This window comes from Papio anubis, chromosome 5 (genome assembly GCF_008728515.1).
Source record: "Papio anubis isolate 15944 chromosome 5, Panubis1.0, whole genome shotgun sequence".
Taxonomy (NCBI): Eukaryota; Metazoa; Chordata; class Mammalia; order Primates; family Cercopithecidae; genus Papio; species Papio anubis.
Genome location: NC_044980.1, coordinates 6,790,764 through 6,814,345, shown reverse-complemented (window position 1 = coordinate 6,814,345; position 23,582 = coordinate 6,790,764). Strand labels below are relative to the sequence as shown.

The window sequence follows — 23,582 nt, the reverse complement described above, 5'->3', positions numbered from 1 at the left end:
CACTGTCATTCACCCGTTAGTACTGGGGAATGTTTACTTCACTGAGGAGCAGCTGAGACCCCCAGCCGCTGTTTGTCATGACGCACCCAGGACCACAGTGGTAATTGCTGGCGGCCATGACGTCACCATGAATCTCTAGCATCGACCTCACAATGATGATGGTGGTGAGAGAAAATGCACAGGGCCCACAAGACATTTAGGAGGTTTGCCTGAAACCACCGTGTTATGTAATCTCATCACTGTATTTCAGAATTCCATGAATCATCATTAACATATGCTCCTGGACAGATGTCAATTTTCTTCTATTTTGCAAGATAGTGATAAGAATAGTGTGGCTGCAATATCCTTAAATCAGAGGGGCGTTTGTTCTTACTGGGAAATAGAACACATTATTCTCTATGTAGAAAGTTGAAAAATGACACCTATTTCGAATTCTAAAACAGACACTCTGTCCCTTCTAAAGTATGTTGTATTATCCCCCCATACAGATTGTATTTTCAACAATAAAATGTCATCCATGCAGAGTGCAAGTTGATATCTGACAAAGGCATTGAAGTAGGAACAGACATAGCAATAATCTATTATAACTCATTATCTTTTTATGTAGAAAGGGATGGGCAAGTATTTTACCTGGAATTCAAGCCTTAGCAGAGAATCCACTAGCACACTGGATACACATTTGATTTAACAGATTTTGGTAGCTGTTCCTAGCAGTCATACCAACTTCAAAAATACAACATATTTGTCTACCTCAGGTTAGTCAGAGACCTAAATAAAGCAAAAGCCTTTAATGCCACCTGCCAGAAATTTATGCCAAGGGAAAAGTTTTTTGGGATAGGCCGCTATCCCGAAGTAACTTCAAGTGCGCAGGTGTGAGACTGGGGGTACTCCTGCCCTTCAAGGGCAACTCTCAGTACCTACATCATCAAAGTCAGCGATGATCTCGTTCAGGAGCCGAAGGCATTCCAAGCCCTCCTTGTTCACGTCGGATTCTGTATAAAATTCTTTGAAATCCGGAATGGAGGCAAACATGACGCAGACACAGTCATAGGACTGGTGGTATAGATCCTGCTTGGGAGAAAAGCAAGAGCTGATCACTAGGAGACTGACCTTTAAACCCTCCACAGGCAAGTGGCTTGTTTCTGCCAGGATTCACACAGACATCGCCCAAATGCCCACTCCACCTGCCCCACCCCAGCCATGGCCCAATCCACAGGCTGCCGATGCTCGCAGGGGAAAGCTTCTAATGAGCTGGATTCAGGCCACTAGCAGTTAAGAAGAGGTGCCTTGCCAGTTAAACCTCTTTGTCATATTGACCTGAGACAATGACAAGAGACCACAGAGTTCTGGCTTAGTAAAAAATGTCCTTTAAACAACTGAAGGGAAACAAAATAATTTCCCAAACTCTCAGATTGTCCTGAAGTAACTTGTTATGGCTATAGTATTTGGATGGGAGTCTTGATGAATTTTCCTCTTCAGTGTCTCCTGCAAAGAGCATATGGAATTCATCGAGTTACTTCTTATTACACCAGAAAGAACCAATAGAGCTCCTCAGTCTACTTATTCATATTATATTAGACACTGACTATATTTATTCAGGATATTCTTTTGTTTTTAAATAGGAAGAGGCTCATAGTTCTTTATCCACAGACATGAGTTAAATTGCAATGTCTTGTAAACACAATTTCAAGGTGTTTCCATGATTTTCCCAACACAGTGACACCTTCAAATTCAATGAAGGTTCCAGAAAGAGTTGTCAGGTGGTCTTGGGGGCTAGTCCTAGGTGTGGAGGATGTGCCCTTCCACTGGCAAGGGCTCCTCAGACCCCTGAGATGGCCCTGACACAGGCAGACCGGCTGGGGCCACTGTGGACGCAGTGCAGCATGGGAAATGCTTTCTTCTCCAGGAAAGGTGAGGAGAGTTCTGTTAAACAAGATGGCCGACCTCTGAGGGGAGGGAAAAATGCTAGTGGTTGGTACTTCCTGTGTGTCTGGCAGGGCGAGGGAATCCATTCTACATGAACATTATCAGTAAGCCCTGCTCTTTGGGGCACCCAGATGAACTTCTTTGCAGAAAGCAAGCACTTAAATACTATCATAACTCCAAGGTTTGGTGGCACCTCAGAGGAACTGCTCTTCCCAGTGAGGTCCCGTCCCAAACCCATCAGAGCCAGGGCAACCCAACTGAAGGCCACAACAGTTTTGAGAAAAAGATGGACTCATGGTTCTCAGGACCAGCCACTCTATAATCCCTACTACTGCCTCAAAATCTGTACAAAGTACGTGAACAATGAAATCAAGGTTTTCTTTTCTATTTTGTGCTTGATATGATTGTGCTGGTTTCTTGTGCAGAATTGTATTTTCTCTCTCTCTGCAAAGTTGCCTTTGTGAACACTCATATCCTTGGTAGGCAGCCTATGACAGCCAAGGCACGGTGCTGGCAATGCTGACTGCAGTCACGGGGTCAGAGAACAGGGATACATGAGTTTAAAATGTCAGTTTTATAAAAGTGGTATAAACTCCACTGACATCCCTGTGCTTGAGGAAATGGGTGCATCTAGCAAGGGGAGGACATATTTCCTTCCCTTTCTCCCTCCTTTCTTCCTTTCCTCTCCTCTCCTTTCCTTTCTTTTTGAGACAAAGTCTCACTCTATTGCCCATGCTGGAGTGGGATGGCGTGATCTTGGCTCACTGCAACCTCCACCTCCCAAGTTCAAGAAATTTTCCTCCCTCAGCCTACTGAGTAGCTGGTATTACAGGTGCGCACCACCATGCCCAGCTAATTTTTTTATTTTAGTAGAGATAGGGTTTTACCATGTTGGCCAGGCTGGTCTCAAACTCCTGACCTTGTGATCCACCCACCTCGGCCTCCCAAAGTGTTGGGATTACAGGCGTGAGCCACCACAGCTGGCTGAGGACATATTTTCTATATCCTGCATTTCCCCACTCCCTGCTGACACTGACCAGAGTGCTCTTTGGGGAATGATAATGATGACAAGAATAAGCACGATAATAGCCAGCACTTACTGAACACTCACCACATGGTAGGACGGGCACTTCTCTGAACAGTTTATGTGCATGAACTCAACACAATTACAACCCTATGTAGTACCCTACAACTCTAGGCTGGTACCAGAGTTTTCCATCTACAAATAAAGAAACTGAGGCACACAGTGGTTACGTTACTTGCCCAAGGCTGGAGTTATCAAGTCTGACAGTAGAATCCACCCTTGTAAATGCTACACTTCATACTTTATCAAGTCTCCGGGATGATCATGGGCTTCACTGCTTGGTTTGAGGGTAGCACGGGGCCTCCGACACTTGCGGGTCTTGTTACTTTACCTTTGTCTTTTCCTCTGGAGTCTTTAAGGGTGTCTGGGAGTTGGAGATAATGATATGCAAGACTAAACTGATGGGCAGTTTGGATCTGACATGTCATTTCATTACACAGCACCAAAGTGGGGATGTATGGGAGAATCTCTAATGGGACTTCCAAGAGGGCAGGTGCCTGCGCCTCCCCACTGACCAACGGACCCTCATCCCCTAGGCTGGGCTCCAAGCACAGGCATTGTTTTGGAAAGTTCCCTGGGCTATTCTGCTGTGTAGCCTTGATTAAGAATGACAGACTACATGAGGAAATGGAGCTCAGGGGAGCTGGGGCTGCCACCAAGGCTCCCAGCTGGCTGAGGGGAAGGGCCAGGACCAATCCCTGCATTCTCTGCAGGCCGTGAATGCTGCTGGGGAGCTTGGACTACAAACGGATCACCCACCTTCTTTGGCAGAGTGGTCACTTGGAAGCTCTGAGGGAATTCCCAGGGTGAGCTCAGGTCACTGGTCACACCTGGTCCTCAGATTCAGGGCTTCCATAAGACTATAACTACTGGGAAACCAGGGAAACTTCTAGACTTCTCAAATTCTCTGGAGCCTGAGAAACTTGCAGGGCCAAGAACCATGCCCTGAACTCATGAGAGATTCCCTCCTGTGGTTGCACTGGGCATGGGGCCAAAGAAGATTGCATGCTGACTGGTAGATGACTTGAGCTTGTCTTATACTTCCAGACGACCTGGGGGTTGGAGTAGGGCAGGTGAGCAGCCTTTGAAGATAATTTGGAGCTACCCAAAAGTATTACTGAGCTTTAGAATTGAAAGTGAGTTTAGATGTCTCCTCAACATTCATTCACATGTAACCATTCTGTTGAACAAGCTCAAGGAATGAAAACATAATCACAAAGTAACTGCATTTCTGTGGCCACTACCCCTTTCAGTTTTGGAGTGTGGCTAGATCTTCCCGTCTTGAACAAACACCTGGGACTACCCCCTGGCCCTCCATGTCACTGTGTGCAATGCAAGGTCCTCTCATCGATCATTAGAGGCCCCAGTCCAAGAAACAGTCAAAACTCTTGCCCTCGTTGTACCTGTGGCTTGTGCCCTTCCCTAGTGTGGGCCTTTTGTGGGTGAAGAAGGGGGATCAGTTGGCTTCTACTCTCTCTCCACCACTCCTTCTACCTCCACTCTTCCTAACTTGCTAGATGGGTTTTCCAAACCATCCAGAATGGAGAACAGGGGAAGACAGAAGAGGCTATGAGCCAGGACAGCTTCCTATTAGCTGCATCCCACTCCCTGAATACTCAAACCTGGCTTTCCTCCTGTGGATGTTTTCATGGGTTTTTGGAAGACTCCCTGTCATTTCGCCCATCCCTGGACATCCCCCCACCCTTGAGTCTTCCATGATGGAGGCCATGCACATCACTCCTGCTTCTCGCTACCCTCTCAGGTCTGGGCTTTCGGGCTATTTCTTCAAGTTTCTCTGCCAAGGTCCCTTCACCCTCCCTCCTGCCGCCCCAGGCAGCTCTGTAACATTGGATCTAAAACAACCCTACACCAATTCTCTTTTTCTTGTTTGGTCCTTTAGCAACACTCAGCTTTGCTGTGAAAACAACTGACAGTCCAGCCATGTACCAAGCCACAGCTCCCCTACCCTGTGTGCCCAGATGCCCCATCAGCACCTGTGCTGAGCATTTCCAAGTGTCAGAACCTGCCTGCCATCTGTGTACCCCAGATGGAGATGCTTCCCAGAACCACTCAGAGACTGAAGTCATGGGGTGAGTCCAGGCTGAGCAGTGCTGGCCTGTTCACAAGGCTGGAGGTGAGGGGGGATCCCCACCTTCCCCTTTAGGACGGCCTCATCCCCACTACATTCTGTCCAAACCCTCTTTCAATCTTTAGTCTTCTGGCCAATTCATAAGCTCCCTGCAGGCCAAGGAAGGCTTCTGTAAGCTCTGCACTCTGCTTGACGCCTCCTTTGGAATAAGAGAGCAAGTGTCTCTTCGTGTCACAGGCTGAAATTCTCTTTGACACCCTGTTACACACACACGTGCCCTATCAAAGGACCCTGCTGTGTGCCAGGCTTCATATCAGGTGTTAGGGACACAGAGAAAAACAACACAAGCCCTGCCCTTAGGGAGCTTAAAGTCTAGGTGGAGAGACAGAGAAAATCAAGGAAACATAATAAAGCACAATGGGTGCTGTGGGCCCAGGTGTGGAGGTGTCTGGGGCTGTTCATCAAGGTGGGCTCGGGGGATGGAGTGTTCTAGAAAACATTCAAAGCTGCCACTGGCACTCAGGTCTTCCACCTTCCAGACCAGACTGGTACTTTGTCTCACTGACTCGGGCTGCACAGAGGCTTTGGATCGTCCACGTTTTCCGAGTTGACCTATGGGGGAACCGTTAAGCACCTGGTGTCCCCAGCTGTCAGTTAATGCCTAATTTACTCAGGGGAGTCAAATGACTGGAAAGTACAGAAGCGTCCATTGCAACCCCAGGGGCATGCTAGCCTGACCCTCCTGCAGAGGACACTTGGGCATAGAGCTTTAAGCTTAGTGCTGTTGAAGAATTTGCCGGGTCGTCACCGGGAGGGCTTTCAACAGCAGAAAGGGAGGTGCTGTTTGCACATGAGGGGCATTTCCCAAATTTTTGTAGTGGCACCCGTGGCTCGTGTGGCTTGTTTTGATCAGGCATTGGCTCTCTCTGAATGAAGCTGTCTGGCTCACAATCCTCTACCACCCAGAGACTTGACTCAGGGTCAATTTGGTGACAAAATGCAGTCTTCTCCCCAAGTGATGAGAGCTGGCTTTGATGCCCATGGAAGGGGCTTTTCAGAAATGTTCCTGCCACACAGAGGTGGGGAGAACAGGCTTCCAAAACAGGGAAGGCTCCCATCTGGGTGCACAGAACTCTCCTGATGAGCCTGAGGGTTGTGTGGGCTGAATCTGGCCATGAGAGTTAACAGCTGATGGAGAAGCTTTGGGAAGTTCTAAGTAACACAAGTGCCCAGGAGAAGGAAGAGGCACTGCAAAGCCAGCGCAGACACAAGCAGCCAGGTCTGTGCCCGTGTGCCCAAGCACAGGCCTATGAGCACTTCTTCACTGAAATAAAACCTTTTCAGAATTGATTGTTACGGCAATTACATCATTCTTGACTCCCTATTTCTGAAGGGAAATTAATTTCCTTTGTTCACTGATGCAGTGGGTAGGAGAGTAAAAATGACATGATCTGTGTTAATGCAGGTCTTGGCATAAGCTGTGCCATTTTCCAAGGATTGTTCCAGAAGCCATGGAGTGGAGGCTATCCAAAGACCCCCTGCCCCGGACTCAAAAAGTCATCAGCAACCACAGGTTGTGCCACAGAGAGGAATGGAACTGCCTGCCTGGTCTCTCCCAGAGCCCTGGCCTGTGGGTTTTGGTCCCAGGAGGCCGTTCATCCTCAGGGCAGTGATTCTGCCGGGAAGCAGCCTCCATCCTGTTCATGCATGAAGTGTTTCACTAGTTAAGTCAGAAAGGATGCAGGCGTAAGCTGATCCCACACAGGGAAATAAACAGGACTTCAAGTCCTCTTCTTTTTTTTTGGCTTGTAGGTAGACCTTGTTGTATTGTGTCTTGCTTTATTGCAGTGCACAGATATTGTGTCTTTCACAAACTGAATGCTCCCTCGACCAAGTCTACTGGCACCATTTTTCTAATAGCATGTGCTCCTTTTGTGTGTCCATGTCAGCATTTTTTGCAACAAAGTATTTTAAAGTTAAGGTATGCACTTTTTTTTTTACACATAATGCTATTGAATACTTAATACATACAGTATAGTGTAAACATAACCTTCATATGTGCTGGGAAAGCAAAAATTTGTGACTCGCTTGATAGTGATATTCACTTGATTGCAGAGGTCTGGAACTGAACCGGCAATATTGGTGAAGTATAGCTATAATTTATTTTTGCCAAAGTCTTGTTTTCCTGTATTATTTCCAGAAAACTCACAGAGCAGTATCATCGAGAGTTTAGTGGAAATGGATTAGTGTGGTGAATGCTGGGGTAACCTCCACAAAGGGGCTGAGGGCCTGCCCCCATCCACCCGACGCCCCAGAAGCCTCCCCTGGAGCCACTGCATTCAGAGGCACTGAGCACTCAGCATCAGGGCCTGGCCCATCCTGCTGAGAGGGGCCTGAGAAGACAGACACTGCCCACAGTGCTTTTTATGCAATGCCAGGAACAGGAGTGAAGTGATTACGTTGGGTTTTGTTTTCCACTTTATTCAGGCTCTAAAAACGTTGGGCAAGAGCCCTTGCTGAAAGCTTTTAATCAATTCCCAGGGGCAGTGATTCTCAAGTTTTGCATGAATCTGGGATATTTGCTTAAAAGATAGCTGACAGTATTTACTACATGCCGTGCACAGTTCTAAGAGCGTCATCTAAATTATTGCTTCAAAAATTGGTAGTGGTCTCTGAGAGGATTCTGAGTCCCCACAGCCAAGAGGTGCCAGGGCTGGGCCAGATGCTTTGCTCTCAGTCACCTTGCAGGGCCTAGAAGGTCAAGGAAGGCTTGTGAGGGGATCAGGAATAGCCTGTTTAGCAGGCGCTGCAGGTGGTCCTTCAGTTTGAGAAGCACTGTTCTTGTCTGCAGTGACTTCCTTGGTCCCAGCATCACCCACCTCTGCCATGCAGGTTCAGTAAGGGGTAGGGCTTCTGCTTGGGGAAACCTTAGCGAGGGAAAGAGCTCAGGCAGGATGTCACTGTTTGGTCCTGACACCGTAGAGGGGACAGAAACCTTGGTGACAGCTACACTCTTAAACAGCATGGGCACCGTTATCATTCATCTGTGCAAGGCCACGCAATGTTAGCCCCACCTGGCCTGGGATTGCAAGGTTAATATTACATCATTAGGTCAAGGAGATAGATTCTTCTGTCCAGTGAGGAGGCTACTTTAGGGCAGCAGGGTCCAACGGCCACAGGAGACATTCCACAGAAGGGAGGGGCACGACTTTGCTATGCTTTATGCACACAGGTGGCTCTCCTTATAACACCCTCACTATGTGTTTTCAGAAACAAACAAAACATAAACAAAACTCTCCCTTTCTGAGACTCACTGTGGGAACTCTGAGAACCTTTGGCAGGGGTTGGTGCCTCTCTTTCTAGCTCAGGCCCTTTGTGTGGGCTCTGTTTTGCATGCAGTGCTGTTCCCATGGGGACTGAAGCCTCCAGAATCTCCCCACACTCACTGTTTCGGCAACTGGCTGGCAAACCTCCCCCGGAGGAGTACAGGGTCCTTGAGGAGACGGCGTGGGGCTGCTCTGATTGTGGTGGGGTTTGGGGGCTCCTTTTCATAGTTTAGTCCCCACGTCTTACAGTGGCTGCTAGGGTAGCCATCACCCCCACTGCTAACCCTATTAGACAGAAATTGGCAGTAAAATTTGAAATGTTATATTGGCCAAAGGAAGATCTGCATTGTGTGATTAAATACAGAGAACCCTGCAGCCCGCCAGCTGAGCAGAATGACATGATGATTTCATTTCCCAGCACCATAGTGGGAATGATGATGCCCTGATTTAAGGTTCAGTGTCCACTCTTCTCCCTTCCAGAGAACCATGTCAGGTCAGCAGCGAAAGTGCAAGCCTGCCACGCAGGAATCACTGGCCTTGAGCATAATCCAGACACCCTTGGCGTGCCTGTTATGGAACGCGGAGCCATCCGTGCTGGTCCGAGTCTGAAGAGCTCTGAGACCGAGCTCTTTCATTTTCCCACAGGCCTGTATGCTGCCCTCAGTCAGGTGTAGATTTGAGGACCCTGTGTTTCCTGAATGAAGGAAGGAACTATCTTCAGGAGCTGCAACTGGGAGCTTGGTGAACAGGCACTGATCATGTGCAGGGGCATTTATTTCAACGCTTAAAGACAGGTCCCTGTGTACACACAGGGCTACAGTGGCTGTGATGACACCCCCAAGGAGTTCACCTCCTTTATTTGACAAATACAGAAACAAAGCCCAGAGCTGGCTTCATCTAAATGTTCCCATTCCTGCTTTGTTCCTGAAAACTTTCCAAGCTGCCCTTGCAGTGAGGCAGTGCCAAAACCAGGGCTCACCCCAGGTGCTGAGTCCCCACTCCGGGCTGCTATTAGGCCGTGCTGCCTGCCCCACTACTCAGCCTTACGCCATGGAGCTCGCAGGGTGGTGAATGCTACAGGAGACACTGTGTGTCTTTTTTGTTGTTGTTGCTGTTCAGATGGAGTCTCGTACTGTTGCCCGGGCTGGAGTGCAAAGGCACGATCTTAGCTCACTGCAATGTCTGCCTCCTGGGTTCACGTGATTCTCCTGCCTCAGCCTCCCTACTAGCTGGGATTACAGGCACCTACCACCATACCCGGCTAATTTGTTTTTGTATTTTTACTAGATATGGGGTTTCACTATGTTGGCTAGTCTCGAACTCCTGACCTCATGATCCGCCCACCTTGGCCTCCCAAAGTGCTGAGATTACAGGCATGAGCCACCGCGCCTAGCTGATGCTGTGTGTCTTTAACCCAACAGCAGCACTGCGTAGGAGACTTGGAGGAAAATGTCACGTCACCCTCAGGAGCACCAGAGGGCTGTGCAGTGGCGTGAAGGTCCCTGGTACACAGCAGGGCCACAGGGGAAGTGGAGGAGTCACTGTGAGCTGCCGACACCCGCACTTTGCTGCTGTCTTCCCTCTCACATGCATCCCACCTGTGTGGATGTGGGCCCCGTGCACGCCTCTGTGAAATGCCCGCCTCACCTGCGGGACTGCAGTGCGAAGGCACCATGCAGATGTCCCTCAGCCTCCCTTCTGCAACTAGAAGGCAAGGCACCATGCTTCCTCTTTTATGGATGAGGACGGCGAGGTTCGGACAGGGAAGTAACCAGCTCACGTTCACAGGAACAGACAATGTTGGAAGTAAGAGTTGAGGCTGTGTAGCCCTAGGTTTTATTCTCCTTCCCCATCTTGCCTTTCCTTATTATTTCCAAGGCGGGTAACCATATTCTGATGCTTGCTTAGAATAAGCCAAGCAAACAGGAAAGAGCAGAGAGAACCTGCTACTTCTGGAGGTCTGGCCCAGGAAGGCTGTCAGGACCATGAGAGAGGGCTCTGCAGGGCTGTGAGGCTGAACCCTGGGGCCAGGGTACCTTCTGTGCTCCCCACTGACCTCAGAGCTTCTCGAGCTCCAGAGCTTTCCTCTGAGCCCATGTCCAGGAAGGGACCCTCCTATCAGCTCCCAAATTCTTTTTAAAATTTTTATATTTATTTATTTATTTTGAGATGGAGTTTCACTCTTGTTGCTGAGGCTGGAGTGCAATGGTGTGAACTCGGCTTGCTGCAACCTCTGCCTCCAGGTTCAAGCAATTCTCCTGCCTCAGCCTCCAGAGTAGCTGGGATTACAGGCACCCGCCACTATGGCCAGCTAATTTTTTAAAATTATTTATTTATTTATTTATTTAATTTTTATTTTTAGTAGAGATGGGGTTTCTCCATGTTGGCCAGGCTGGTCTTGAACTCCTGACCTCAGGTGATCCACCCGCCTTGGCCTCCCAAAGTATGGGATTACAGGCGTGAGCCACCGCACCTGGCCTCAGCTCCCTCGTTCATCTCCCTTTGCTCTCTTCCTGCCTGCAGCAGTGGGCTCTTCTGAGGTCTTGAATTAGGCACTTTCCTGGTGCCAATGGAAAAGTAGCCCCTTGGAGCCTGAAATGTTCTCTCCCCGTTCCTCTCTCCCCCTGGCCCCCTTCTCTCAGCTAGTGTCTAGCACTTTCTTTCCAGATTCAGAAGCCACTTCCTCATGGTGGCAGCCTTTCTGGATTACCATATTTACACCCCAGTGTCCTTGGAGATAACAGGATCCTATTTCCAGGAGGCACCCAGGGAGGATGAGGCCACCTCTAATCCCACTCATCTCTGTGTCCTGGGCCACCACCAGCCTGGCTACAGGGCAGGGGAAACATGGGGACCTTGTTGAATTTAAAAATGGGATGGAGACTCTTGTTCATGGGAACAGAGGGCCCCTTAATAGACACTGTGATTTTATTACCTGTGATCAATAGGAAAATCGGGTGCTGAAGAACCCACCAAATGTAGTCAACACCAGGAGAAGAAACAGGAAAGCCCGCAGGCCATGAGACTTGCTGTGTAGCCCTGGAAGGCCCACTGTGCCCTGAACGTTTCCAGGAAGATGAGAGTGGTGATGTCTAGCAGCTCATCTGCCACCTGGCGCCTTATTCTTAACGCCAACTTCAAATCTGCTACAGAAAAATACTGTTCCAAGGCTCCTCACTGCAGGTTCCTTTGTGTTCTCGTATCATCCGGGTTGAGCTTATCCCTTAAGGAGTGCATCCATCTACAGGTGACCCCCGCCTCTTTCACATACACACTCCCAAGCCTCAGTGAAAATCTCCTAAGAACAGGGGTTACACCTCTGAAAAAAAAATCTCAGAACCCCAAACTCACTAAAAATTAAGCTTGGGAACTGAGCCATGCAAGAAACTGCCTGCTTTTTGTTCCCACGTGGATGGCGGCAACGTAGAAGGGCCACGGAGCACCCTAGGTGGCCTCCCTCACAACTGCTCAGGAAAAAATTCCTTGTGGGCCCTGAAATCTTTCAGAATAGACACTCCCCCCAAAAAACTAACCAGAAATCAGAGTTCTGTTGACTCTTATCCTGGCAATGCAAATTAATAGCGGATCTTCACAGGTACTGGACAAAGACCAGACCAGAAATCATCCCTCGGCCCAAGCAGAGGAAGGCATAATGGGCTTTTCCTGACTCCTCTCTTTTCACATGTAAAATGCGGTTTCAAGGAGCACTAATCAAGTCTCACTAGAATGTAACCACCTCCCATCTACCCCACTTCTCTTTTTATTCCTTTTCCTCCTTCCCCTACTGTGCACTCTTTCTCCTTTCAGTATTGAAGTCCTCAAAACTCTCTTTGGGAAAAGCACAGGCCACGAATCCTTGTGTAACTTGTGTTTCTTTTTCCTGGGTACCATCCTCATCCTTGGAAAATAAACCTCTAACTTGATTGAGACCCGTCTCAGACACTTCTTGGTTTACACATCTCAGACATCTGGGAAACGCCACAGAACCAAGTACAGGGCTTTGCGTATTGAAGACGTTCAGATACATGTTTCTTACGTTAAGTCCAAATGTAGACACATCTGCTTTCTCTTGCACTTCAGCAATATTAAAGACATCTCACAACATCTCTCTTCAAAAGCCATTTCAACATTTAACTGACATTGTAGTCTTTTCAACTCTAGCTAATCCATTCGGATAAACCCTCCATGAAATTCCTATTTCCATCCATTCGAATGGATGGACTCAAGTCTTTGGTCTGCTCTTGTGTAGGTAACTGCTAAACGCTGTCACACTCACTGTGTATCTGATATCTTTGAAATTCTAAGAGCCTTGGAAGGCTCTCAGGGAAGCTGAGTGCGGGGAAACAGTGGGCATGTGGGAGGTATGGTTTAACGTTGCCTCTTGGTTTGAGCCTCCATTGCGTGCTGGTAAGGCAGGCCTCCTCCCACACTGGGGAGAGAGCAGTAGCTACTTTGGAGGCATATTTGGGTCTCTAGTGCCTCATAATGGACATTCAGAACTTTACATGATTGGGGGAAAAAATCTTCTCGAATAATGAATCCACCTCCAAACTCAGACTTTTAGAGGTCATTCTAACCCACTATTCTCAACTGATATCTCTACCACCAATCAATATCTTCTTGAAAACTGAACAATTCAAGCCAATCTTGGCCATTTTGAACGCTCGGATGTGCGAAGCGCTGCAGCCTTTATGTCACTGAAGAAGCTTTCAGCCCTCACCCAGGTCATCACGTCACCCAGCCCCATCCCCCAGCCCCCAGCCCCGCCTGGTCTGACCTCATTCTTCAGGCTCCTGGCCAGGAAGTGCTCAGCGACGTGCGCGGGAAGCACGTTCTCCAGCAGTACACGGTTCAGGTTCTCCATGGTCTCTATCTCCTCCCGCTCTTTTTTGAACTTGTTCTTCCATAAGAAGTCTAACCTACAGTAATATTCATTCTGTTACAAGAGGACACAGAGGTAAAGAACCAATAGGCATCTTGTCCTGCCAGAGAGTGGAGGTTTTAAAGAGAAAACAAAAAGAACAAAATGAAACCGAAAAAAGAACCCCCAAACAGAACTACCACCCTCCCTACAAAGCCCTCTGTGTCCCTGAAATGTCCTTCAGTCAACCTCGGACACGGATTTGCAAAAAACAAGAACTGGCCTCAGAAACAGGGAAATCAGCTATATGGAGGCTTCAATTCAAAGTGCCATTAAAGCTTCCTGCAACGTTATGCTACTAAAAGATGGCTCAAATTATTTTTTGAAAAGAGGCATTGTAGAATATAAATGATGAATAAATGAAAAATGAAGAATACCTCAGTAGAGAGAGTGCATTTTTTGATGATTTGAATAAAAACTGTATTGTTCGTTTATGGCAGTTTGCCTTTAGCATTTGTAAATTAGTTTTTCCCTAACACAAATTGTATAACTATGTAATCATTGCAAAATATGGATTTTTTTCCACTTGGGATTGTGTTGTTCTGACAGAATGCCATTCATTACATTTAGAGAAAAGTTCATTTTGATATTAATTAAGATAGTGCCTGCTAGTAAAAACCTGTGTTCATGCTTTATAATGTATTAAAATATAACATATTTTAAAAGTAGTTATTATTAACATTGTAGGAATGGAGAGGCCCAATTACTGACCAAGGGTCTTTTGGGTCTTGGCAACATTTTGTGCCTCCTATGATGTAAATAATTTAATATAATGAAATAGACTTGAATGGATCCTCCTGTAATAGAAAGGCTTAGTGGAGAGTGTGTATTTCACACAGATAGTCACCTATTGACAAATAAATGCAAAGAAGAGCTAACTGCAAGTTTTTGGTTTGCTTTGTTGAGTTGATTAATTCTACCAATGACAACTACAAAGTAAAACAAAACACACACACACGCACACACAGATGGCCTCTCATGCACAAATGAGAGTTTAAAAAGTTTAAAATCCACATTTTGAAATTTGAAAGAAAAATGATTATTCATTAGTTAGGTTTGCTTCAAATTATCTGTCATACATTAGGAAAACTCCTCCTCCTCTGGTGTGGTGCTTACATTTATCTCATGTAGTAAGGCATTTTCAAAAACTGCAAAAAATATATTTTAAAAGTTTGTTTATATTTAGCCAGGATGGTGGCTCATGCCTGTAATCCCAGCACTTTGGGAGGCCAAGGTGGGTGGGTCACTTGAGGTCAGGAGTTTGAGACCAGCCTGGCAAAGTCCGGTCTCTACTGAAAATACAAAAATTAGCCAGGCCTGGTTGTGCATGCCTGTAATCCCAGTTACTTGGGAGGCTGAGACAGGAGAATCACTTGAACCCAGGAGGTGGAGATTGCAGTGAGCTGAGATTGAGCCACTGCACTCCAGTCTGGGAAACAGAACTAGACTCTGTCTCAAAAAACAAAAACAAAACCCCCAAAATAAAAGTTTGTTTATATTTAAAGTTTCACATTCATGCCATATTTTCCACACCATGGACTGATAGAAATTATGCTGTACAGTGACTAGAAAAGTCTTCCTACTTGAAGAATGGATTTAAAAAATAAATAAATCAGTGGTATGTCTGGCTTCAAACTAAAATGATAGATGCAACCAGTGGTGGGGGCATGGAAAAGACACAGGTGCGCACTTAAAATTAGACAAAAGTGAAGCATGAGATGAAACCTCCTCCAAGGGAGCAGTTAAGGCAGCAAGTCCAACCCAAGTGAGCATGACAGGTTTCCGTACGCCATGCTAGGATGTTGCTCAGGTTTTCAGACCCATTGTTATTGCATAACAGGTAAGCATTTTGTAAGTCTCCTACTAAAAAATAATCACAGTATTTTGGAATCAGCTGCACTGAACTGAAATGACATTTTGCCAAATCTATCTATCTATCTATCTATCTATCTATCTATCTATCTATCTATCTATCTATCTATCTATCTATCTATCTGCCTAATCACCACCTACCTACCTTTCGATTTGTCTATCCATCTATCAATCATCTTTCACCTTCCCAAACAATGCAATCTGTTTCGAATCCTCTGCCTTCTGTGTAAGTAGCTGGCAGACATAACTCAGCCAGAAGGGCCCCTAAAAATACTTCAAAAACCCCACTGCCCAAACATACCAACAATATCTCCAAAAGATAGTTTCAAGTCCTAACCCTTGTTATTTGTAAATGTGACCTGATTTGGAAATAATGTCTTTGTGGATATGATTCAGTTAAAGATCTCAAGAAAATCTCATCCTGGACCTAGGGTCGGCCCTAAACCTGAAGACCGGTGTCCTTACAAGAGAAAGGAGGCAGGGATTTGACTCAGAGACACGGCGGGAGGCCACGCGCAGGCGTCTAGCAGAGGCCAGGATGAAGCCCCTGCCTGGGTGACTCGGGGAAGGCTGTGCTGCAGAGGACAGAGAGGATTCTGTGTGCAGGAGAGGAACAGGGAGAGACACACAGGTTTCCTCAGCTCTGAGAGCCTCCCATTCCTCGGATTGCCACCCACCTCTCGGATTCTGCCTGGGGCTACTCTACAGGTTTTCAGGGGCCCAGATCCCATGAAGAGACACAGAATTTGCTTTTCATTGGCTTTATCAACAATGAATGAGACAGCAAGAAGAGCCCGGGTGAATCCTCCAGGACACGCCTGGGACCCCATGACCCTCCCTGCTGGGGCTCACATCTAGCACAGCCTCGAGGGCAGTTCTGGGCTTTTTCTGGTTCTGAAAACAACTTGAGGAACTGGAGGGCTTCACATCTTTCTACATGGACAGAAGAACTAGTCACTGGGCTGGAGTACAGGACAATTGGTGACCCTGTACATTCTTAGGTTCTAAGCTCTCCTACAAAACAATAGCTTCATTTTGAGGTCATGTAGACTGTCCCCTGGTTTTATAGGATACATGGATCCCACCTCAATGTGCTGCTGTTTAAGCTCTGGTGAGACACCAAGCTTCTTTCTTTTTCGAAAGAGACCCCTGAGTTGGCTAACACATCTATCATAAACTAGACTTTAGTACAGCAAGTAGCACTGTACCTGTTGCACAAGAGACGTGTTATGTTTTTATCGAGGCTACTTAGATACCTAAAGCAATATTTAGTATACTGATTTGCTCGGAAACCAAACATATCTCCATCATTTCAAAAAAGATGGTCATGGAGCAGGATGAATAACAATCAAAATAGGTTGCAAAATGCATGTACTATCATTTAATAAACCAATCAGGAAATATAACAACTGAGGCCACAAATGCTTTACTTATAGCACTTGAAAAATCTTATTTCCAGTATAGGGTGTTTTGTGATATACCTCCCCTCCTTTTGGGGGAGTACTAAAGCACTGTGTCACAGACTTCAAAGTTCTTACCCAGAAGACCTGGGGCCTTAGTCAATCATTCAGTCAATGATTTTGGATTGCAGGTCAGCCTGCTGGCTCACCTTGGTATTTCCCACAGTGTCTTATATAGATTCGGTGATTTCTAGCTGGTGTTAAAGAATGGTTATGAAGAATGATAAATCCTTTAGAGGAAGTAATAATTTTTCTAGGCCTCTAGATGTAAATATTACTTTTTGCTACATTAAAGACAAAAATGGAATGACTCCCTATAAGACTGGTATCAAGCCAATTGTGTAAAATTAGTACTCAATCATAACACAGAACACTTTTGATGATTTAGTTTAATTAGAGGGTAAGGGATCAACTGTCAGCCATTGGAAACCATAATTATGTAGTGGTACTGAATGTGGATCATCTCAATGACCAGTAACAAAGTTGGGAGAATTTAATTGGATACTAGGTTCTTAAAATTTGCTGCTGTGAAGGAATCTGAGTGATGATTCTAGCAGGAAAAAGCATCCCAAGCATGAAATGGAGAAACAGGTGACCCCACAGAGGGGATGGCTGCATTGTTTCCTGAGAAATGATCGTCTAGGTGATACCCCTATGCAAGGAAGTGCAATTCTCTCACGTTTAAATTATAGGGTACTCAAGGGAGAGCATGCCTGCCATATGAGCGAGAGCAGAAAGATGGCCAGTCACGAGAAAAGAAAAATGGGTCGCAGGAGAAACCAGGGAAAAAGAACTGCACATGGTACAGGTTGTCAAAACTGCAAGCCAAAGAATGCAGAACAGAGAAAACACAAGGTGGTGGGGTGGGAAGAAGGGACCTCAAACAGCTTTGCATCAGGACAGGACAGCTCGGTGCTAGGGAGATGGATGAGGGCTGCATCATGGGCTCCTAGGGAGGAGGCAGCTCACATTGCTTGGGAAGCTAGAGGAGGACAGTTGTCCCAGACTGCTGGCCTGACAGCCAGATCCAGACTCGGTCCAACTGACTATGCAATTCCTAACAGCTTTCTGGTGGGGAGAACTGGAAGTCAACTGGAAGCCAGACCAAACTCATAAGTATATAGTGTACCTCTTAGACACCAGACAGATTTAATTTAATTGGCATTGCTTCTTCATGGGTTCTTTCCAAATACATAAATCACTGCTGTTTGTTTGTTTCATGCCACCCTTTGCAGAACTTAAAACAGACTTTGGACGAGGCAGAGGTGCCTGGCTTCAGATGAGTCTTGTGGTCTTTGGGCAACTGTCTTTGTTGGAAGCAGAGGAAGAATAATTGTCTTTAAAAATCCTGCACCCACAGCCTCTACTAGGAGACCAGAAGGGTTGGGGGACCAAAGAAGGAAGAACAGTTTCATTCACAATGCAAAATAAAGCTTTTAACAGGGGATCATATTTCTAGGAATGACTGCAAATGGCAGCAAAGGTATTCAGACCCGGTTCAAAGAAGCGTGCCACATATTCTGAAACGCAAATGAAAGCCCCAGTCAAGGTGATATGTTTTTTTTTTTTTTCAAATAGTGTCAGTTATTGAAGGAACACTTTTGTAGGCTTATAAAACCTACAACATTTATTTTGAGATTTAACAGGAAATTAACTGATTAAAATTTCACCCATTCATAAAATTCGCCTTTTGTGGAAAAAAAGAAAGCTATTTCCCCTTTTGTCTATAAGCATCCACACCTTGTACTAACTAGGTTTGTCTTCAGTGATAACAGGATTCTGATTCTTAGACATTTGTTTCCAATAAGGTTAACTACAATGCACAGCACAGCACTATTAATACAGCACTTTAGAGAAGGTATATATATATATGTACAGACTTCTTACCTGTCTACCCAGAACAAGCAGTGTGATGAAGAATATAGAGAGAGACACAGAGCCCATGGTCTTCAGGTCTTTCCAAATGCCTGGTCTATTAAAAAACAGACAGACAAACAGATAACAACACAACGAAACAACATGCACACAGGACTTAGAATTTGAATATCAACAAATGTCAGATTCTCTAGTGCCTGTCTACATCATATACCAGCCAAACACACGTTTCAAATCTCCTTCCAAACCCAGCTTGCATTAAAACAAAACAAAAATCCCTACTTTGAGGGCACAGTAAAATGATACAGATTTCCTACTTTATATCAAGCTACACCAAATATAAAAAGAAGACATAAGAATATGAACATTTTCTTTATACTTCTGGGATCAATATGGGTAATTGGATCTATGGTTTCTTCAATGTTTTCATTATTACTCTCGGAAAGAGACTGTACGCTTGAAATGAATAATCACGTGAGGTATAAACATGAAGTAGGGAACTTGATTTCTGCAAGCTACTCTCACCTCTGAATTACACAGTTTCATATACCTTTCAAGCAGTCATCCAATCTTATTCACTCTTTCATATGATTTTGTATCACAAAGGCATAACAGAGATGAAAATTCCGGGTACACTGCCCGAGTGACCTCAGGTTCAAATTGATAATAAATGACATCAGTCATTTACCCCTGCCAAGATGTCATTGCACTGGGTAGGCTCCCCCAGTCCTCACTATCACAGTCCAGGCAGTGAGCACCCACACATCCTTCCAATGCTGACATGCGAACATTTCCCATATAGGACTGTAACTAAGATCTGAAAAATAAAAGTGGATTATGCATGGACACCACATCACATAATCAGCATAGATGGTATCTGATCAACTACAGGTCATCACTTTCTGTTTGTGTGTTGTCCTGGCTTTTTTATTTTTCCAGCTTCTCTGGGGGGGATTCAAGGACACGTGAGATAACAAGAGGCTTTGGTGTAGTATTAAAAAGCCCAGGTGGACTTTAAAGCAAGAGAGCCTGGGTTTGAATCCTGAGCTATGGGGCCTCGCATAAACCCCATTCAAACGTCACTTTCCCCATCAGTCAAAGGTGGGTACCAACCCCTACCCTGCAGGCTGTTTTAGCCAGTACATTAAATATCTATATACCTGGCACAGAGCCTGACACATAGGAAACTCTTTCCAAATGGTACTTGTGATTTTTAACATTAATTACAGAATGATAAGGAAGGGCAGTGGGGTGGGGCTAAGAAACTAGAGAAAAAGATAAGGACACACAGACTGGAGAATATTCTTAACAGAATGAAAGACTCAAGTGCAAAGAAAAGGTGGACTCTTGCAGGAATGAAGACACAGAATTGCCTGGTCCCCGTGGCGTAGGGGCTTAGAGCCACAGAGAACTCTCCAATAAGGTTGTGCTTGCATTAGGAGTTCTTTCCTCTCCACCAAACCTGCGGTGGATGGAGGAATCGGAGCTCGTGAAACTGAAGGAGGTCATCATTTCTGAGAATGAGGCTGGGGAGCAGTGCCGCCTTCCTGTTTCACTGGCATTGATTTTATAAAATGAAGTTGCTGCTTTCTGAGCCTATGACTGCGGTGTCCAACAGCACAGCTGAAGTGACCGATGGGTGCAGATGTTTAAAACCAATTCTGACTCTGACTTTCATGAATTTTAAACTCTTTCTACTCTATATTGACCGTGCTCGTGCTATATTGAATAGTGAAAGTGGCACCACACAGCTAACGTCCTAAGAAGCTAGTGCAGGCTGAGTTTTTAATTTGCACGCTGCTTTGTGAACATCACATTACTTTACAATTCCAAGGGGCCAGAGAAAGCATCTATGACATCCCCTTCTTCCACCCACCACCCCCATAATTCCTAAACAAAGAGTAAATCTCAGGCCGGGGTTTATAAGAGCTTCATCAGTGCAACAAATCAGAATGAAGTCCCCTTTGCATTTCTAACTAAAGGAACAGATGCCCCAAACACACAGAGCCAGCTCAGGCCCCTCTCACGGACAGAGAGACGTAGGTAGGACCCTCTTAGGCAATTCAAGACCTGGCTGGGTTTTCAGTTAATCAGACAGAAAATTCACACAAGCAACCTATTGGAAGAAATCCTGTCTGGGGAGTCCTTACATTAATGCATTTGAATCTTGGTTTATGGGACAGAAATACCCTGCTCCACCCATCTCCCAGATCTTGAGTCTCCCTGAGGAATAGCGGTGGGTGGAGGGGGAGCTTGGAGGAAGCTAGACCAGCAGAGCCTCTCCCTGCAGGACTGGGGAGTGGATTGGAAAGTGCAGACCTAAACAGATCTCAGGAATCACGAGGCACCAGCAGCTCACAGAACCGACAGGCGTACCAGTACACAGCTGCCCCTTTCTCTTCTGAAGTTCTCTGACAACTACTAGGAACTCCATCTGGCTTTTCTGGATTTCACTTGGATTTCTCAAGACTTCTTTCATTCCGTTAGCAAAAGAGAACTGCCAACTCCTACTGAAAGCCTTCTCTCTTGTGTGGGCCACTTGTGGATGGATGCTGTTAGGGTCCCCATGGTTTCAGTGACTTATTTCTCCACTGTAGATCGGTTCCTAGATCTCCTCACTCTTTGTGTGTCCATGGGAAAGGTGGGAAGAAGGAGGGGCATGGAGCATGGTGGGAGACAGAAAGAGGTACAGTAAAATCCCAGGACATCTTTCTGGCAGAGTAGTCAGCTGTGTTGATCTCTGAATTAATTTCCTAGAGTTGCTATAATAATGAGGTAGCATAAACTAGGTGACTTAAAAATAACAGAAATGTATCATCTCAGAGTTCTGGGGGCTAGACATCTGACAGTAGGATGTTCTCAGGGCCTTGTCCTTCTGAAACCCTTAGGGAATCCTTCCTTGCCTTGGTCTCACTTCAGGTGGTTTGCTGGCCATCACTGGCTTTTCTTAGCTTGCCACCACGTGACTCCAATTCCTGCCTTCATCATCACGTGGCATTCCTGCATGTCTGTCTCTTCACCTGGCCATCTGCTTAGGAGGGCATCACTTATACTGGATTATCGGTCCCCCTCCTTCAGCATGACCTCATCTTAACTAATTCCACTTGCAACAATTCTATTTCCAAATAAGGTCACATTCTGAGACACTGGGGATTGAAGCTTTATACCTTCTTTTGAGGGACACAATTCAGCCCACCAATCAGGTCACCTGTTTAGAGAAATATGAGCTGCACAGCTAGTTGGGTACGAGCTCTCTCTCTTTCTCTCTCTTCCCCCAACTCGCTCTCTCTCTCTCCCCTCCCTCTCTGTTTCTTTCTCTCTCCTTTATGTTTTAAGGATGAAATCTACTTTGGACTCTCACGTGTTAGGGTGGTGCCATCACTGAGTTATGAAATAGGGAAGATACAACTAATATAACTGAGAAAGTTTGTAACTCTATGATTTCCAACACAACGACAATGGTAGCCAAAATGTGATAGAACATACTTCCTTCCACATCTAAAAACCAGACACTGGGGACTCAGATGCTCACATGCTGCACAGGCATCTGCAGTTGGCCCTCCGCCTGAGGTTGTTAATGGAGTAATCACTTTGCTTGTCAAGTTTCAGGAGTACAAAAGAACACCACACCCCAATATACTGGCTGAGGGAGATGGAGGAATTGCTCAGTGAACCAGCCTCTAACTTGAAGGCAAACACTTCAGATGGAGTAAAAAAGGACATTTTCATGATTCTCAGGAGGGAAAGCAGTCCAGGCACATAGACACAAACATTATCTTACCTTCAAAAACTTTACATTTCTGTGGGTGAATATTTTTAAGAATAAAAGTACCCGAAGGAGCCTAATTTCTGTTGTGTTGTCAATAGTGGCTAGCTGAGGTAAAGTCATATATTCTCAGGTCACTAATTGGGATAAATAAAAAAATCAGTTCACTGATCACTGAGGGCCACGACTCATAAAGACCAGACTAACAAGGAGACAATGACTTCCTTCCCCTTCACCCATACAATATCCTCATGGTCTTCAGCTAATCTATCTTTTATCTTTTTTTCATGCCTCTAGTTACACCATTACGTTAGAAAATACCTGGCTTTGTTCACAAATGACCCCCAAATCCTCAGGAATCATCAATGTCAAATGATGCTGAAAGCAAATGTCTTGTCCGAAATGATAATGCCACAAGGACGAGTCTGCTCACTGAGCCTCACTCAGCAAGGGACTGGGACCTCAATCACAGAGCCAGAAGACAACATTGTCCCGCGTAAAACAAGGCAAAACACCCCAGAAAACTAATCTGAGGTTAAGATGCATAAGCCAAAATAAGTCAGTCCCAAGCCTTGTCAGAAAATCTTCAACCAACTCTGGCTTGAGAAGCAGCAGGGAATTGCTAAGACGCCCTCGGTCTACTTTCATGGTGCCCTCTCCTGCTGTGTTCGTTGCAGATCCTGTGGGTCTCCTCTTTGGACTCTTCTCCTCAACTTGAGTCACTGAGGCAGTACCTTCCTCCTGGCCCGTGGCAGGCTGGTAAAGTGTGAGGTCAATGGCTCAGCCAGGGTTCCCACGCTCTGTATCAAGGGCATTCCATGCAAGTGTGTTATGAGAATGAGTAAGTGAGTGGACAAACAACTGTGTTGGCTTGGAAATGGCTCGTCTTTCCTAAGGGGTTTCTGGGCATTCTCTCCTCCCTGGATTGGACACAGATGCACCAGAATGCCACGTGAACTTGCAGTGAAGATGGCCCAACATCCTCCAGGGACAGATGGCTCAAAGGCTCCTGCTTTTTCAGAGTGGTCATAAATGCCAAGCCAGACATGGCGGTGCTGCAGCAGAACCATAGAGTAAGGAATAGTCTCCTGCTTCGAAAAGAGCTCCGGAGGCAGTGGCAGGTCAGAAGAGATGACAGAAGTGTGTGTTAGGGGGGTTGGACTGGGAGTGCTGGCCCTTTGCTGTGGAGACAATCATGTGTCCTGATTAATGCAGCTGTGGTTTCCTTTTGTGGAGAAGAGTGATTTTAAGTCGGAAGCCACT

The 23,582-nt window shown here is 46.0% G+C and overlaps 1 protein-coding gene across 7 annotated transcripts in view; it reads right to left on the bottom strand.

Annotated features, from left to right (window-relative positions):
- The window catches only part of ADCY2 (adenylate cyclase 2), a 424,606-nt gene that overhangs the window by 23,399 nt on the left and 377,625 nt on the right, over window positions 1–23,582 (bottom strand). For all 7 annotated transcript variants that reach the window (XM_009208133.3, XM_021939226.2, XM_021939228.2 and 4 more), the window contains 3 exons: window positions 18,566–18,650; window positions 13,203–13,361; window positions 922–1,068 (listed from right to left, as the gene is read on the bottom strand). In XM_009208133.3, coding sequence (XP_009206397.3) covers window positions 922–1,068; window positions 13,203–13,361; window positions 18,566–18,650 — 391 coding nt within the window. The remainder of the gene's footprint in view (window positions 1–921; window positions 1,069–13,202; window positions 13,362–18,565; window positions 18,651–23,582) is intronic.